Source organism: Eretmochelys imbricata, chromosome 4, assembly GCF_965152235.1.
Source record: "Eretmochelys imbricata isolate rEreImb1 chromosome 4, rEreImb1.hap1, whole genome shotgun sequence".
Lineage (NCBI taxonomy): Eukaryota > Metazoa > Chordata > Testudines > Cheloniidae > Eretmochelys > Eretmochelys imbricata.
This window is the reverse complement of record NC_135575.1, coordinates 33,717,602-33,736,738: the sequence shown is the minus strand read 5'-3', so window position 1 is coordinate 33,736,738 and position 19,137 is coordinate 33,717,602. Positions and strand designations below refer to the sequence as shown.

The following is a 19,137-nucleotide window of genomic DNA, read 5'->3' as shown; positions in this document are numbered from 1 at the left end:
TGGCTTTTTATATACAGCTTTTATCCAAAGCGCTTTACAATAGTTAGCTAACGGTACAAACAACATTTGGAAAGATCATTAAATGGTCCACCAAGACCCTCAGCAATTTTCAAGTGGTCCACAAAAAAAAAAAAAGTTTGAGAACCACTGCTCTATTCAGCATGCTCACATCTGAATAATTCTTGGCTGAATAATATATTGCAGGTAAACATCAGTACGACGATGTTTTGATATTTTTATTTTTCCAATCATTTTTTAATTCTTTACTATCACAGTACTATATGAAAGTTTGCCTAATTATCTTAGTAGGAAATACCAAATTGGGGGAGTGGGCTCTGTGGTTAGTACCTGTGGCATTGTCGTCAGGACTCCCTTTTACAGTTTTTACTCCCCCACTGAAATCAAGTAAAGATGGAGTAAGGGCTACAGGATCCAGCCTTTAATGTGAATGCAATACATCACTAGATAGGCTGTACATTTTTTATTTTTATGTATTATCATGGGAATTTAGTAAGGGCCTGCTCCCAATGGAAGTGGCACTAGATTAGAACAAAGGCTGGTGAGGGTATGGGGTGGACGAATGTTCTTATATTATCCTTCATACCATTTTGTAGGATTCAAAAAGACAATAAACATACCAATTACTTGCATGGGTGGTTCCACGTCTGCTGTGGCTTCTTCCAACAATGACAGCAGTTTGGCTGATATTTGATGGACTGTTTCAATGTTGCTAAACAAGCCAGCCACGTCAAACCTAACAATCTGATAGAAAACAAATATTGAGAAACTAATAGAAGCATAAGGAGGGACACTGAATAGTGCAGGCTTTTTCCTGCTTAGCCTCAAGTGTTCAAAACTCCAGGACATGCCACTTTTTGCAAAAGCCTATGTAAACATCCTTGCTGCAATTTCAAGGACACATGTGCAGTGTTTTAATTAATACAACTGGGCTAAAGCAGTTAACAAGGGGCACTTTATCAAGTGTATTTAAACTTATTTTGAACAATTCCTAAAGGAATATGTGTGTCTTGGAGAGAGGTAAATATTATTAGCTAGCTAAAGGAAGAGCTGTAGCTGGCTAAAATGTTTACTTACTTCCTCACAAAGAAAAAAGACAGTAAAACTGAAAGTGACAATTATGAGAGAATCTGATCCCTTTATGGTGTTACCCATAGAGGCTGCATAAATTGAGCCCTGATTGTTTGTTTACTTAGATGCCACATATCAGGCAAATAACCTTTCTGGACTAGAAGAGGCCATTTTATGTGAGGAGATAGGAGTAAAATCAAGGCAGTGTATTTTGGCTAAAATAAACAGATTTATGGTTATTACAGAGACAAAGTGGGTGAGGTAATACCTTTTATTGGACCAACTTCTGGCCTGAGAGCTCTTCCTAGCCTGAAAGCTTGTCTCTCTAACCAAGTTGGTCCAATAAAAAATTACCTCACCCACCTTGTCTCTAATATCCTGGGACCAACACAGCTACAACAACACTGCATATGTAGATTTATGGTTAGTCATTAATATAATCTGTGTGCCAAACCCTCTGCTGATGCAAACTGGCACAACTTCATTGACTTCAATGAAGCTAAACCAATTTACACTAACAGGAAATCTTAATACATAGGGCAAAATTATCTCACTGCTTATTTTGAAATAGGCAAAAAAAAAAAAAAAGATTTGAAAATATACTCTTCACACTGGCAACTTGCTTCCATGGACAGAAGGACAGTCATTAAGGTTATGGAACAATTAGAGTTACCCAGTATGTGGAAAGGCAGAAAACTAAAGGCAGTGTTGATTTTGGCAGATATGCTAGTCCTTCTGAACATGCCTAACCATTAGTAATAGAACTGTGTGTTTACATAGCAGCTTACAGAAGGAGTCCAGGAGAATCAAATTGCATGTTACCGTAACAGAATCAACATCATGTTTTAATTGCTTGTGTAGTTAATTTCTGATTATAGAGATTAACAACATTTTTGCTCCATTAGGAAATGTGAAATATTCATCTCTAGCTCAATGTTCTAGACACAATTTTTTTTCCTGTTGAAGCAGTCTGCCCTCAAATAAATAAAAAACAAGCTTTCAAATGTGGTTATTCACCTCAAAAATAATCTTAAAAGCGTATGACATTCTTAAAGCCTTCTTTTAAAAAATTGAGATTATGTTAAATTAAAAATGTAGGGTTGTGATCTTGTTTTTATAAGATTTTGTCTTTTATCAGTGGATCTCTGATATCTTACCTAATGCAATGTGCACGTGGTATTCAGAAATACATGGGCACATAATGACAAAGGCGCAAACTGGTATATGTGCCTAACTGATAAAAGTAGCAAACAATGGAAAAAATGTCTTCAGTATGAAGAGCAGCAAATGGATACATAAGGTGGTTCCAAATGCCAGGAGCTGCAGAGAAGAAAGCTCTCACATCAACATTGGCAAGACTGTAATTGGTGAGTGCAGCTAGAGAGGAGAGGAAGAGAGACAAGGAGCAATGTTGTCCTCTCAGTAACACCAGCAGGGTTACTACGGGCTTGTCTATATGGTGCCAGCAAAGCACATAAGAGCACTTTACAGATCACACCCCTCTAATGTGTTGTGCTACAGGCCCTAAGGGCGCAGGTTAAAATGAACTAAATACCTTACAGAGCACACCAGCAGGATCTACATCAGGCTGTAATTGAGCAACATGTTAGAGTGGTTCACAAATCACAACCCTCTAATGCACTTTGCCATGCCTAAAATAGATAGGATTCCAGGAGAGATGGAGTCAAGGCAGTTGAAAAATAGTTTGGCACAACTTAAGCAGGCAAATTATTTCATATGGAACCATACATACACAGTTCAGATAACTGGCTAAAGACCCAGTGTGGATTCTGAGCTGTGCTAGTAGCATATAGCAGCTACCTGGCCTGGTAGACTGTGAGGTAGGAGGACAACTTAAATTTGTCTGCCAGAACCTGTTGCACAACCAGCATGTGAGTGCTCCCACCTGCAGGGAATGCTGGTACTCCAGCACACAGTTTGCCCAAAACTGCAAAGGTTTTTGGGGAAAAATGTGCTCTCTCTGAATAGCAGCCAAGCAAGTTTGAAGTTTCTGTGGAAAAGCAGAATGGGTATAAACTGAGCTGTAAGACCCGCAGGAAAGATGTAATCTGATCCATCCTGCTTACATGTAGCTTCACTATCTAAAATGCAAATACCTCAGGACTCACTGGGTTGCCTTGCCTAGCATTTTCCCACAACAGCTGTTCAAGCAACCAGGATGCGTTTGTTTGAATAAAAGCGGTCTTCAAGGGTGAAATTCACCATGGTGTGAATAACATTCAAGCCCCTTACTAGGGAAGTTGGTGTAGTGGAGCTTCCATAATGATGGGACAAAGTCAGGGGAGGGGACGTGTAATCTGTGATTACACAGGAGGCTGCCCAAGCAGCGTGGAAGAGCTGAGGCTGCTATTCTATTTCACAGCCTGGAATAATGGCCATGGTGTTCAGGGTGAGGAGGTCTGTGCTGCAGTCCTGTTTCTGCCCCATTTATTCCAGCTTTATGCAGGTGAAATGAGCTTCACCCTGAAAGCCTTTAGCATTTAAAGTATTCCTGCTTGCCCTCCCTGCAGAAAGACCTACCCCCCCTCCAAAAAGTCAGGCCTAGAATTGTACCTTTTCTATTCACTTTTCTATTCACTTTTTCACCATTCCTGCATATCCCTTGGCAGACATTTGTGTTTATTGTTGATTGCAGACAGAGCAGTGGTGAATGCAGATCTCTGTCAAATCAGCCTTTCCTCCAAAACACAAAACAAATAAACCCAACACTTTATTACCTGCTTGTTTCTCAAGGGCTGAACCACTTCCCTGATGCACAGCTCCAGGTCACTGAGGTAGTCTTTCTCTGTCTGCACCAGTTCTGCAATGATTTTTACCCTCTTGGCCATCATTCGCCTGGTCAGCTGCTCTTCATTCTCCTGCAGTGAAGTGACGGGTGACAAGGACCCAGCTTGTGGGGCCATCTTTTCTGTTAAAATTTAGCACAGAAAACTTATGAGAACTGTAGTGTAAGAACCTTTATTCCCACTGTCATACCTACTCCGGTTCAAGTCACTGATATATGTTTAGTCTATTCAGAGTCATGGAAGATGCTTGGTGTATCTCAGACAAGGATAAACCCTGCCTCATTGGCCAAAGCAAGGAAAGCCAAACAAGCAGCAGACTCGTGGTTTCACTGCCCTGGAATGGGGAGCTTCACTGTCGGAATCCTGTGCACCGAGCAGCATAGCTCCTTCCAGGGTTTGCTCTGTGTTAGTGCAGGGGGAGAATATGGGGTCAGAAACAATGCTAGTGTCCACTGAAGACTCCCCTAGTCACATGGGCAATGAGGGGAAAAGTATATTCAGCAGAGTAGCTACATAGGAATTGCTATACAGGATCAGGCCAGTGGTCCATGTAGCCCAATTAACCTGTCTCTGAGTGCCCAGTAGCAATTGCTTTGGTGGAAGAAACCCTGCAATCGGCAGTTATGGGATAAGGCTGTGGTCATCTGGGGCAGGTTACTATCTTAAATTTAGGCTGGGACTTTTGAAAGAGCTGAAGGACTTAGATGCATATCTCCCATTTAAAATTATTAGGATTTGTGCATTTGACTCCTTTAGAAATAAAATCTTGGCCCTAGATTAACTCTTTGGGGCAGGAAAAATTTCACTTCCTATGTAAGGTGAAGATTGCGTTTAACTGAGCCTCACTGGAATAACCTTTGCCCTGTTGAAAGAGATGAATGTGTGGCTCAGGGATACAGGAAGTTGTGCTACAAATTCATCTGTCCATGATGATGATGAAGTCTGTAATTCTATCTGATTAGGTTCCGTTGCCCATTGCTGAGAAATTCTAGGAGAATGAGGTCAGCTGTGAGATCCAGTAACAAAGGATCCCAAGGGCAGGAGACACGGGGATGCAGCCACTCATGGCTAATTTTCCTTATAATAAACCCAAAATACCTATTTTATCCCAGACATTCGGAAATGTTCCTTTGATATTGGTGAGTCACATATATGTGTTACAGGTAGAGAAGAAGGAAATTTGCATGTTTCACAGAGCATGTAAGTCTGTAATGAGGTTCCTTCCTTTCATAGGTTCATAAGGCATTCGGTTTGCCAAACTGGCAGATACACTATGTGTGAGCTGCGTAGACAGGTTGTGTATTTTATCTGTAGGCACAGATCTACCTCTTTTTCACCAGGAAAAAACACTTAATAGGAAGAGAGACTTTGGAGGGTGTTTAAGATACTGCTAGCCACAAGATGGTGTATAGAACCACCAAAAAATGGACATACCATTACTGAGTGTCAGTGCAATACTCGTATAACAGTTTGACAGCAGAGAGACTTACAGCTGAGTGGCAATACAGTGGCACCCTCTATTGAGACCCAGACTCTTATGCTATTTGTGTCTACATTTTGTATACACCCTATTGTCTAACAAGCCAGTAACAAGATGTATCTTTTATTTTTGCAAGGTGATAACCAATATTGAATCTTCTGTAGTTTATGAATGAACTGCTTAGCAGGAGAAGAGTCATAAACATCCAGCAATGCCTGCATAAGACAATGAAGGACTAGGTCTCTGATACTTGTGATAATGTTTATGAGAGAACCAACAAGCTTGCAAGATGGAATATTCTGAGTTGTTCATCATCATGGGTCATAAATTGTTATTGATCCGACATGTCATCATCATCTTCTATAATTATGCTGAGTGCTGACCCTGGATATTCTGAAAGGGCAGTTGTGTTGCTAATCTTACCCTCATTATATGACACACTTACTAGTAAGCCTGTGTGGCCATGGGTTTTTTTAATCAGAGCATTTCTTTGCCTCAATTTTGATATTTTCAAACACAAAGGATGAGCCTGAATAAATGTGTAGCCCTATCCAGTTAGGGACTTTTCTGCTTAGATTTTTTTTTTATTCTCTTGGGCAATCATTATTTCCACCATTGAGCTTCTCAGCCTTGGTGTGAAAATAGAAGAGGGGTGATCAGGAGGGGTGAATATTTTCTTCTTCAGGTTGAAACGTTGCCATCAAAATGGCAAACTAGGCAAAGGATGTTTATCCTCTCCAGGCCTAATTGATCCAGATTTTTAGATCAAATTCAGCCCTGACGTGAGCAGGTGCAATTTTACTGACTTCAGTGGAGCAGCATCCACTTGTAATACCCATTCATCATGAATGCTGCAAAGTGGAATAAATGAACAGGCTGTTGCTATACCCAGCAATTGGCCCACACCGGTAAAGAGGAGAACAAAGGGATCATTTGTACCTTTTCATGGCCTCCTTCCAATTACTTCTCATTTCCCAGCTAAAAACATAGGGCCAGAGCTTTCCGTCTGCTTCCTCTATGCAATAGTGCACTCATTTTTTAAATAGAAATCTTGATTTGTGACTATACTTAAAACTTCAGAGTGAACCACTGAAAATTCTGCAGAATTGAATCCATTTAAGTTTTATGTGTAGTGATCTCTGTGCAAAAATCAACATTTCCACTGAGGTGGCATGTGAAAATAATTTATCTACCTTGTGAATAAGATAGTTTCTGAAAATGTGCATAAAGCACCGGACAACATGGAAAATCCCACTAGTATCACTCTGCCTGGCTATCAGGACTAATAGGACATTATTGGAAATGTGAATGTAAACAGACTTATTGAAGAGAAACATTCTAACCTTACACTATAATTTTTTTTTCTAATGAACAAAATAAACTATTGCATTCCATTTTGGGCTTCAAGATGTAACCCTTGAGTTGTTCTTTTCATTTGTCATTCAAATTGCTTGATCAAATTCAATCCTTGTATTGTCAGTACTCACTTATTAGTCTTAATATATGGTACATAATATAGGTACCAGGAAATAACTATACTCAACCTCAACACTAAGAAATAGCTAGGAGAAATTTCAGTAAATCTTGTTTTCTTTGTATTTTTGTAATATAACTACATTTTTGCTAAATATATTTACTTTTTCACTTTGGATGTGCCTGTCTCTATACAATGCAAAAGGGAGCTACTGAATCAATGATTACAGCAGAACTTGTGGTTTTATGTTCAGCTGATTGCTTTTGAGCCCTTTGAGGATATTAATAGGATTCTATGGTCAGAAGGGAAAGAGGGAAAGCTTGAGGAATGCAGCTATAGCAAACACATACTTCAAATACAGGCAGACTTTCTTTTCTATCAGGCACCTGCATCAACAGTGGTATAAGTCTGGTGAGGGCTGGGGGAGGAGAAAGAAGAAGCATTGCTTAGGCGCAGTGCCATTGTTGTACAATACAGTCCCTTTGTCCTTAGAGATGTTAGGTTATAAGAGCATAACATTCTCCAAGTAATGACACTGTCAAAGCAGCTACCTGTGTTTTACTTGTTCCTTTTGTGAATATACAGTCTAAAAACATCCCTCAAAGATAATCACAAAGAAGCAAATCCCTGCACTTACCTCCACGGGTACAGAGGGTCTCCTGGCAATAGGAGGGTCTGGGTAGGATTTGTGGAACTATATGCCTTGTGTGCAATACACAGTAGCTCCCTCCTCTGCAATAGCTCCCTCACAGAACAGCAACTTGCAGGAGGTGTTGGGGCCTGCTTTGGGAGAAGCCAGAACCAGAAGATCCACCATCCTCCAGTCCTTCTACTTCATAGAACGGGCAGCCCTGGGAGTAGGAGTCTTCCTAAGTTCCCAGATAAGGTAGTCAAATTGGATGCTAGATGTGCTCCAAGGGCACTGTCCTTACTTCCTGTGTACATACCCAATATTCTCATTGAAGGAGAGTCGGACAATTGAGTTGATGGTGTGTTACATGTCAGTGAGTATAATGTTGTAAAACAAAACTAGTGGTCCTACAGGATGAAATTGCCCCCTCTGCAGAAGGTCAGTACATAAGCCTTATGCTGACACTCTGCAGTCAGGGGCATTTCACCCAAGTAATGACAGAGAGAAGCTATGAAAATAACCAGTGCGTAAGAAGAAAAAAAAATACAGTATTTAGAACACAAGAAGAGGAATATTATAGTATATGTGAGTTTACATGAGTTGCCAGGGCAATGAAATTTCTCAGAACATCAGGACCAGAGATAGTTTGTAATTAGGTAATTCAACCCTCAGTCATTATTTGTTTTGCATCAGGTATAGAAAAAAATCCACATATTATATGAAATTCCTTTCTTCAGTTCCTTGACATTAGACTGTTAATTCTGTGTGTGCTGACAGGAGAGTAGAGATATCCCCATGGGAATGTGCAGGAAGAGAAAGCTTATTGCTGTGTGACAGAAGAATGCCTTGACTGTTAGTGCTATTACCTGCAAATAAACCTTTCCAATATGTCATGGACTGGTGTATTTATATCAGTCTTATGCTACTTGGTTAATGTTGGTAATGGAAGACCTGAGGAAGGGCTACATCCAATGATATGCACATGTCAAGCTTTGGCATGGATAGTCTGAAAGGATTGTCAGGTGTCTCTGACCCAGGATCTAACAATTTTGATTAATAAAATGTTTATTCGTGGGTCTGACCGTGTGTATGGAGATAGATATCCTATACACTTTAAAAACATTCGGTCTCAGTCTTCACTCCCTTAGAGTATGTCTATTTCAGTAGCCCTTTGGAGCCTCAGTCATGGTCCCCATTGTGCTAGGTGCTGTATAAACATAGAACACAAAAATGGTTCCCCAAAGAGGTTACCTCAGTGAAACTCCAATGAGTTCAACAGAGTTGCTCCGGATTTACACTGGGGCAAGTAAAGGAGACTTACGCTCACTGAATAGAAATTTGAGCATGGAAGGACAAGTGGACTTGTTGTCTGATATGATCTCAAGACAATGGGTATATTTACTGCACTAGTGTAATCTATGTAAATTTTTAGCCCTAATTGGACTTTAATTCAATCAAGAAAACAGTGTGTATGATAACACCCATTGTTTCATGTTCTCTGTGTATATAAATCTCCCCACTGTATTTTCCACTGAATGCATCCGATGAAGTGAGCTGTAGCTCACGAAAGCTTATGCTCAAATAAATTGGTTAGTCTCTATGGTGCCACAAGTCCTCCTTTTCTTTTTAAGAAACCAGCTGTTTCAAAGAGCAACAAATTTTGCAGTGCAATAAGAAATTAGCTCTATGTATATTTAAAATCTAAATATAGTCCAAAGCGTTTAAGGGAATTGGGGAGAAATATGTGGGCTTTCAGTGAGGAGATGCAGTAGCAGGGGGTTGGAAAAGCTGTCAGCTGACAGGAAGAAGAGGCGTGCAGTTCAGTGAGGGTTAGAAGAAAGAAAAAGGCTGGGAGAGGGGTTGTTCTCTGACTTCTTATAACATCAAAGGGTAGTGCTGCTACCCTCCAAAAATACTGCAAACAATCTGATATTACAGCTGATCAGTACAGCACTAAAATGACAAGTCAAAACCAAGGGTATTAATACTAGATAGACTTCCAACATGAAGATTTTTCAAAAATATTTATTACCTTCAGGTGAAATACTGCAAATCCCTACATCAGATACTTTCTGGAAACCCACCTTTTCCATAATCCCACAAACAATAATTCATCCCCTTATGCCAAGCTCTTATCTAGCTAGTTTTAAAAGAAACAAACGTAACATAAGTAATCTCTTCCAATATTTTGTGTGTTCCTCCTACGTTTACATGACTGCAGCTCAGCTACAGTACTGTAGCTGATGGAGGTAATCCATCTTTCTTAAAGGGGATAAGGCCAATGGAAGAATTTTTCTGTTGACCTAGCTGCATCTATACAGGAAGTTAGGTCAACCTAACTGTGTTGAACAGGGTGCAAAAATTTTCACAGCCCTGAGCAACATAGCTAGGTCAATCTAATTTCTAAGGGCATGGCTACACATGCAAGTTAGAGCACATTAAAGCAGCCCCGGGCACCCTACCTCACGACGAGTCCACACTAGCAAGGCACGTAGAGCGCACTGACTCCGCGGCTAGAGCGCTCCTGGTACTCCACCTCAGCGAGTGGAATAACATTTTGGGTACCCCCACTGGAGCACCATGGTGCCAGTGTGGACTTTCTGGCCTGTTAATGCGCTCTGATCAGCCTCCAGAAGTGTCCCACAGTGCCTGTTCTAGCCACTCTGGTCATCAGTTTGAACTCTACTGCCCTGTCCTCAGGTGACCAACCATCAGACCTGCCCTTTAAATTCTCTGAGAATTTTGAAAATCCCCTTCCTGTTTGCTCAGCTAGGCGTGGAGTGCTCTCAGCGCATCTTTCCAGGTGACCATGCCTCCATGAGCCAGGCAATCCCCAGAATGGAGCAATGGCGAGGTGCTGGACCTCATCAGTGTTTGGGGGGAGGAAGCTGTCTAGTCCCAGCTGCACTCCAGCCGTAGGAATTACAATACCTTCGAGCAGATATCAAGGTGACATGATGGAAAGGGGCCATGACCGGGACACACTGCAGTGCCGGGTTAAAGTGAAGGAGCTGCGGAATGCCTACTGCAAAGCCCACGAGGCAAACAGCCGCTCCGGTGCTGCCCCTGCAACCTGTGGTTTCTACAAAGAGTTCGATGCGATACTTGGAGGCAACCCCACCTCCATTCCAAGTACCACCATGGACACTTCAGAGCCCAGTTCAACAAGGCAGGAGGAGGAGGAGGAAAGCAGGAGCAAGGGTGCTGAGGTGGAGGAAGACACCCCGCCATCCCTAGACGTATGCAGCCAGGAGCTGCTGTCAAGCCAGGAGGAAGGTAGCCAGTCACGGCAGCCAGTGCTTGGGGAAGGACAAACACCAGAGGAGGTTCCCGGTAAGCAGCTTTCATTTTGGGAAGGAAGTTATTCGGTGTGGGCTCTTGGGGCGAGGAGGGTTAGGGCTCCATGCATGCTTAGATGCGGAGTAGGGCGTTGATGTGCTCTCTCACATCGCAGTAATCGGCCTCAGTGATTTCTTCAAAGGTCTCATCCAGAAGTTGGGCAATGCGCTTGAGCAGGTTTCTTGGGAGAGCCACTGTGGTCCTTGCCCTAGTCAGGCTAACTGTGCCATGAGGGGCGGGGGGACAATTGCTGCACACAGGCAAGCTGCATATGGGCCAGGGCAGAAGCCGTACTGTAGTAGAAGACCCTCCCTTGCTTCCCAGGTCACCCTCAGCAGCGAGATATCTTCCAGGACGAACTCCTGTGGAAAATGTGGGGAGAGTGTTCAGTATAGGGACCTGCTGCAGCTGTTGGCTCTCCCCAAGGCACAGAAACCTAGAGGACAGTACAGCTGTGAAACAATCAGTCCCCCTTGACCCTGTGCTTACTCACCATTTTGGGGCTCCCGTGGGTTACGTGCGCTAGCTTTGGGTTGGGCAAATTATGCTATTGTGTAGACTGTGCTTGCCCTTAAGTACGGGGGAATCATTGCTCTGTCTGGTGTGAACAATGTTGCCTCTGTTAAGTGTTGCATTTTGCCTTTACAGATGCAACCTTGAGATCTCAGCCGTCCGTGTTATCACCAGCTGAAAGACTTCAACGAATTAGGAAGAGGCCATGTAAAAGCAAAGAAGACATGCTGCATGAAGTCATGCAGCAGTCCCTTAATGAGAATCTAAAAGTGCAGGGGTGGCGGGACAGTGAAAGGAGGATCCACCAGCAGACTGAGGAGCGCCGGCACAAAAGCATGGTGCTCTAGCAGCAAAGCACGGATCGGCTGATAAGCATAACGGAGCGCCAAACGGACTCAATCCAGGTGCTCGTAGCCATGCAGGCGGAGCACTACTGTGCCCGCCTCACCCTAGACCCCTTGTCCAAAAACCTCTTTCCCTTGTGCCCCCATGTCACCTCCAACCCACCTTCTCCAGCATCTGGGTTCTTATCGTCACCAGCTGCCTCCAGCACCTGTAGCTTCACCACCCAGCCCTGAAAACTATGACCCTTACCCAGTGCACTCAATGCCCATCACCATGCAGTAGAGGCATCCTGAAGTGCAGCACTCGTTGCACACCACTCCAGACAGGAAGGCTGAGTATGAGAACAGGGCATATGCAAATCTGTGATTGTACCGTTCCCCACCCCATCCCCTTGCCCTTTCTGTTTCCCAAGCAGTTGTGTTTCTTTTCAATAAATGAATTTTCTTTTCAATAAATGGATTTTTTGGCTTTGAAAACATTCTTTATTATTGCATAAAGTAAAGGATACCTTAGCCCAGGAAAGCAACAGGCACTGCAAGTCAGCGTAGCAAACACTGGTTCCTACAAACATTGGAGTCACTGCACTTCACGCCTCTGCAGGGCACCAGACATTACTGATGGCTCTCAGCCTCAAATTGCTCCTTCAAGGCATCCCTAATCCTTGCAGCCCCGCACTGGGCCCCTCTAATAGCCCTGCTCTCTGGCTGTTCATATTTAGCCTCCAGGTGTTGAACCTCCGAGTTCCATGCCTGAGGGAATCTTTCACCCTTCCCTTCACAAATGTTATGGAGGGTACAGCACACGGATATAACTGAGGGGATGTTGTCATCGGCCAGGTCCAGCTTCCCATACAGAGAGTGCCAGCGGCCCTTTAAATGGCCAAAAGCACACTCCACAGTCATTCTGCACTGGCTCAGCCTGTTGTTGAACCGCTCCTTGCTGCTGTCAAGGCTCCCTGTGTAGGGTTTCATGAGGTATGGCATTAAAGGGTAAGTGGGGTCTCCAAGGATCACAATGGGCATTTCGACTTCCCCTACAGTGATCTTCTGGTCTGGGGAAAAAGTCCCGGCTTGCAGCTTCCTGAACAGGCCAGTGTTCCGAAAGATGCGTGTGTCATGCACCTTTCTGGGCCAGCCTGCATTAATGTCAATGAAACACCCATGGTGATCCACAAGCACCTGGAGAACCATAGAGAAATACCCCTTCCGATTAATGTATTCGGAGGCTAGGTGGGCTGGTGCCAGAATTGGAATATGCGTGCCATGATCGCCCCTCCGCAGTTAGGGAAACCCATTTGTGCAAAGCTGGCCACAATGTCATGCACGTTACCCAGAGTCACGGTTCTTCTGAGCAGGATGCGATTAATAGTCCTGCAAACTTGCATCAACACGATTCCACCGGTTAATTTTCCCACTCCAAACTGGTTAGCGACCGATCGGTAGTTGTCTGGAGTTGACAGCTTCCAGATTGCAATAGCCACCCGCTTCTCCACTGTCAGGGCAGCTTTCAATTTTGTGTCCTTGCGCCGCAGGGTGGGCAAGCTCTGCACACAGTCCCATGGAAGTGGCTTTTCTCACCCCAAAGTTCTGCAGCCGCTGCTCGTCATCCCAGACGTGCATGACGATGTGATTCCACCACTCAGTGCTTGTTTCCCGAGCCCAAAAGTGGCGTTCCACGGTGGTGAGCATGTCCATGAATGCCACAAGCAAACTTGTGTCGTATGTATTACTTGAGTCGATATCATCGTCTGAGTCTTCACTGTCAGTTTGGAGCTTAAGGAGTAACTCGACTTCCAAACGTGACGTGCTGGCAAGACTCGTCAGCATACTCCTCAGCAGTTCAGGCTCCATTCCCGCAGACGGAAAGGAAAGACAGAGCACGCAGTACAAAAAATGTTGAAAGATGGTGCCAAACGTGGACGGAAGCACAGGGATTGCTGGGATGTGAACTGATGCATCACGGGGCATTGGGACAGGACCCAGAATGCCCCACACCCTCCGCCCCCTTCCCACAAGCCACAGCGCCAGAAAGGGAAGAGGTGCTCTGTGGGATAGCTGCCCATAATGCACTGGTCTCAATGCCACTGCAAGTGCGGCAAATGTGGCCACGCCAGTGCGCTTGTAGCTGTCAGTGTGGACAGACTGCAGCGCTTTCCCTACTGCGCTCTCCGAAGGCTGGTTTAACTCAAAGCGCTCTACATCTGCAAGTGTAGCCATGCCCTAAGTGTAGACTTGGCTTCGCTTAAGCCCGGATCCTGCAGACACTTATGCATGTGAGTAACTACACTCACTGAACTCGAGTCACTCAGGTACAAAAGTGTTTGCAGGATGGAGGCCTTAGAGTAGTCCAAGCCCAGCTATGATGCAATACATAAATGTTTACATAGATAACAATGATTTTCACTGCTGTTGGTCCAAGTTTTATAGGAAAGACCATATCTTACTAGAAAGGAGACCAACAATTTGTTTTAAAAACTGACAAACTAACCATTTTATATGATTGTTAAGGACAGTAGTAATTTCCTCACTTATTCAGTCAAAAGCAAATGACATTATTTGCAGGGGACTGGGAGTCAGAAGTCCTAAGATGCATCTAAGCACATATAAGAACCCCACCAATGTTTCTAAATAAATCACAAGCATTAATGAATTATCTTCATGACATCCATGTACTGTAGTAACATATTACCCCCCAGCTTTACCAGGGAGAGAACTGTGGTATAGAGAAATGACTTAGCCAAGGAATCTGTGGCAGATCCAGGAACCAAACTCAGATCTCCTGAAATCCAACCAAGTTCCTTTTTATTTTGGTTCTGCCACTGACTGAGGTGCTCTGTGACATCAAACAGTAGGTGCCTAGGTTTACCCATATGTAAAATGGGGCTAATAGTACCTTACAGAAGATACTGAGAGACTTGACTGTGAAATTTAAGAATGAAATGATGCTATTGAAGTGCAAAATGTGCAGCCTTTCTCAAAAGGAATTTTTTAAATGAATGAAACATCAAGATGTTGAATGACCACTCATACTAGATAAGTGCATTAACTGGATGTTTCTGGTATAATCATTAGTTAACATTTCCATAGCTATGTTGCTAATTAAGTGATTAAGTTTTAAAGTGAAAAGCCTTTACAATGAGAAGTTCACACCTCTTGTAATCCTTTTGTTTCAATATCTTGATTCACAAAGCTAACTGAGTGCCCCTGGTTATCTTTGCAACCAGAGATCGAGTAACTCTTTTTAGATAAAAGTTTAGATTCTGTAGAAAATGGCAAAATCTAATGGAAATCCATGGGGAGGCCCTAAATCCTTAAGAATTATGGATTTTTCATGTCTGTAATTCTACTCATACAAATTGCACGCACTTTTCTTTGGTCCTAACAACCTTTTAAAAGTACATTCTAGTGCCTGTGAAAGGGCTGGAATGACAACAGCACAGTCATAGCATGGGTTATAGCTGCTCTCATCATCTTCTAGGCCATGTCTATGCTACGGAAGCACAGCAAGGGTGCAGCTGCTGTAGCACCTTAGTGTAGACGCTTCCTACATTGATAGAAGGAGTTTCTACATCAATTGTAGTTAATCCACCTCTTTGAGAAGTGGAGAGAACTCTTGGGTCAATCTAGCCATGTCTACACTGGGGGTAGGTCAACCTGACTATGATTCTCAGAACATAGGATGATACCACTTTTAAGTGTGGCCACACCCCAGTGAATATTCTGCTTCGATTGATGTGGCTACCGTCACTCAGAGATGGTGTTCGTTCAGCAACGGAAAAACCCCTTCCATTGACATAGGCTGTGTCTACACTATGGGGTTATATAGTGACATAGCTAGGTCAGTCTAAGGGCTTGTCTACACTGGCTTTACAGCGCAGCAACTTTCTTGCTCGGGGTGTGAAAAAACACCCCGGGAGCGCTGCAAGTTTAAGCGCTGTAACGTCCCAGTATAGACAGTGCACCAGCGCTAGGTAGCTACGCCCCTCAGGGAGGTGGTGTTTTTAGAGAGCCCTATTTTGCACCAGTACAGCGCACCTACCTTAGGGGTTTCAACTGGTGTTGCACAGTCAAAACTCTCACCTATTTTCCTAATATAAACAGGCTTCACTTAAATACAAGTTCTTCACTTGTAGACAAGATCTTTCATGTGTGAGGCCTTCTCAACAGGATTGAGTGGCCAGATCTGTCAAGCTATCATTTTTCACTTAAACTAAAATTTCTTAAACCCTGCCTCTGCCCCCGCAAAAAACACTATCAGAGAATGTTTGATAAGACACTGTTAACTGTCAGATCAGTGCTTCTGTAGATCTTATTTTTATTAACAAGTTTGACCAGCCCTGCAGATTTCCTTCCCCACAAATAAACCCTGAATTATCTCTGCTAAAGATCTGCTAAGTGTAAACTTGCATGGCCCTTTCCAAACTGGTTACAGTTCATTTTGCTATCAAGAATGACAATTCACTAGAAGAGGAGTATAGTTCTGAAACCCAGTAGCCCTGATCTTCTCTCACTTTGTTAGTTTTGCACTGCTGTAACTCCATAGACTTCTGTGACTTCCTCACTCCTGATTTACAGTAGTATAAGTGAGAAGAGACTCAAGCCTAATGTGTGAGAAAAGAAGGAGCAGCAACTTCAACAAAGATCACCTATCATGTATTCTGGTATATACTAATACTTAAGTTCCTTTTCTCTCTGGACAGAACAATTAAGTTAGATTTTTCCCACTTTACTAATACAGTTATATTAGTAATACTGTTTTTTCAAAATATTAAGCTGTAAGTAACTCAAATTCCAAAGCATGATTTGTTTTTCACAAAGCAGCAGCAAATTAACTAATAGTGAATTCTTCCTTAAAGTCAGTATTGCGGAGAGGAAAAATTAACCTAAGAAATTAACCTAAAGCTCTTCATACTTCTTACTACATCTGAATAGGTTGCATTTTAGTCACTGAAAGGGAATGTCATCACCAAATCTGTTAACTGCATTTCAACAGATCAGTAGCTATGTACATTATATTTTCTGTTTGAGGGAATGCTATTCCTTTATTAAACGCACCAAAACCATACATATTGTAGTAAAACACATTACTGTTTTATTCCCTGATACAAGAATATTGCCATGAAAGGTATTCTGATGTCATAGTTCATCTATTAGTGGTTTGAGCATTGGCCTGCTAAACCCAGGGTTGTGAGTTCAATCCTTGAGGGGGCCATTTAGGGATCTGGGGCAAAACTTGGGGATAGGTCCTGCTTTGAGCAGGGGTTGGACTAGATGACCTCCTGAGGTCCCTTCCAACCCTGATATTCTATGATTCTATGATTAGTACTGTTATAGTAGTACCCAAAAGCCCCAACTAGGAATTGAACAAACACAGAAATAAGACAATTCCTGTCCCCATGGGTTTATATAAAACATTTATGTAATTTTACAGGTTTCTGCATAATTTGAAGAACTGGGCTGAATTTCCAACCAATTCAGAGATTGACAAAATTTTGAGTCAGATAATTCATGGATTTGAAAAGTCATTGTAGGTTTATAATTTGAATCAGAGTCACCATTAAAGGCACATAGTTGGATATACTTGAAATTCAGACATATGCAATCTAGATAAGAGATGAACACACAATTTTTCTTTTAAATTTAATCAAGATTTAATTTAAACAAAAATATCCCTTGCCACTCTATTAGTTTGACAGTGTATATCCCATTCCACAAAATACTATCAGCTCATGCGGAGACATATTTTCAAAATACTGAAGAACTGGTAGATAATATGGCTAACATGTAGAGTAGGATTCCAGTTCCATGTATATTTTGTACATAGGCTTTAAAAAGCTGGGCGACATATGAATCCCATTTGGAATCCTGTGCAAGTGGCATTATTTATAAATATAAAACCAGCCAGGAATGGTTACCACAGTGGGGGGCTGGGATGGGGGGAGGGATGGTCACTTAGATTTTAAGCTTTTAGAGAGAGGGACTTCTGGCTTGTTCCCTATTTCTAGGGTGCCTAGCACAATGGGGTCCTGGGGTCCTGGTTTGTGATAGGGCTGCAATACAAATAATAAATAAGTCATTTTCTTCCCGTTACCTTGTAACTTCTGGCTGTATTCCGTCCTGTCAGATTGGCTCCTCCTCAAAGTGCCAGAGTTACCTTGGTCCCCAGAAACACTGTTCTCAACAACGGTGTCCGTCTTCCTTCTCTCCACCATGTACAGCCTGTGCTTCAAGAAGGTCAAATTCTTCCTCTTGGCTCCCATGCCTTCTTTCCCAGGGGCTTCTTTGGTTTCCATTTTCAGCAGTGACAACCCTCTTCCTTGGGAGACTGTCGATTCTTAGGGAGCTGAGTTGAGTGCTTGTTTCCCAGGCGAGTGCAAAAGCTGCCTATCAGCTCAGCTCACCTGTCTTTGACTCCACAAGTTCACTTGTTCCCTGGCTCAGGTTGCCTGCCACCTCGACTACAGCCTCGCAAGGCTCCACCCCTATGAAGTCATCCTCTGCTGCCCTTGGAGCCTGACTGGGCAACCTGCCACCTGCTACCTGAGAGGCCAGCAGCCCGGGGTCGGGCAAAGGGAAGGGCTGCGCTAGCAAGCCGCGCTCGGGGTGACCCCGATGTTTGGGGGCAGTGGGCCCCTTCTGAACACAGAGGTATGCCCCAGGGACAAAGGAGGCTTTAAAAATCGCTGTTTGGGTAGTGACAGGAAAGAGTCTCCGAAACCCTCCCCGCCGTCTCCTGGGGCTGTGCCTGCCTCCGCTGAGCGCTTTGCGCCGGTGAGGTGGGGAAGCCTGTGCACACTGTTCCGCTGGGCAGGCAGCGATCACACACAGCGGGCTCGCGCTCTGCTCCCCATCCACTGGGAGCCGAGCAAACCAAAGCTGGGGTGAATCCGTTTACAATGGCTGCCCTGAAGGCTTTCCCCTTCTCTGTGTTCATGCGACAGTAACTTAGCGCACCAGGAACTTGCTCCATGGCTTTTCCTTTCTCCATTGTCAGTGCGAACAGACAACTCAGCACAGGAGACCTCATTCCTCTCCCACCCAACCCCTTCTCCCTCCCAGGGACGAGAGGGGAGACACTCTCTCCTGCAGTGGTTTCCAACCTGTGGTCCGCAGAATATGTCTAAGGTTTTCAATGGGGTCGACACCTCCATCTGAAATATTGTAGGGGTCCGCAAATGTAAAAAGGCTGAAAACCACTGGTCTAGAACTAGAAAGGAAACTGTGGGTGTGGGTGTGGGTGTGTGAAATGGGTAATGAAAAAGTTGTCTGAGGTGGGACACTGAATCCACCTGAGGGCTTGCCTAGATTAGGGAAACTGGCGGGTTTCGGACTGGTACCCTGTGACTATGTGTGGGGGATTGTACTGGGAGGACTATTACACCACTGCAGATATCCCTGACCTACATAAGCCCTAAGGCAGCCAAGACAAAAGTAAGACAGAACATGACGAAGGACCAAGA

General features: G+C 43.5%; 1 protein-coding gene across 1 annotated transcript in view; it reads right to left on the bottom strand.

The window, feature by feature from the left end:
- Window positions 1–17,970, bottom strand: part of ARHGEF38 (Rho guanine nucleotide exchange factor 38) — a 51,121-nt gene extending 33,151 nt beyond the window's left edge. The window contains exons 1-3 of the mRNA XM_077815102.1: window positions 17,769–17,970; window positions 3,828–4,018; window positions 639–762 (exon numbers count right to left, since the gene is read on the bottom strand). Of these exons, the coding sequence (XP_077671228.1) occupies window positions 639–762; window positions 3,828–4,018; window positions 17,769–17,970 (517 nt within the window). The remainder of the gene's footprint in view (window positions 1–638; window positions 763–3,827; window positions 4,019–17,768) is intronic.
- Between the last annotated feature and the right edge of the window lie 1,167 nt (window positions 17,971–19,137).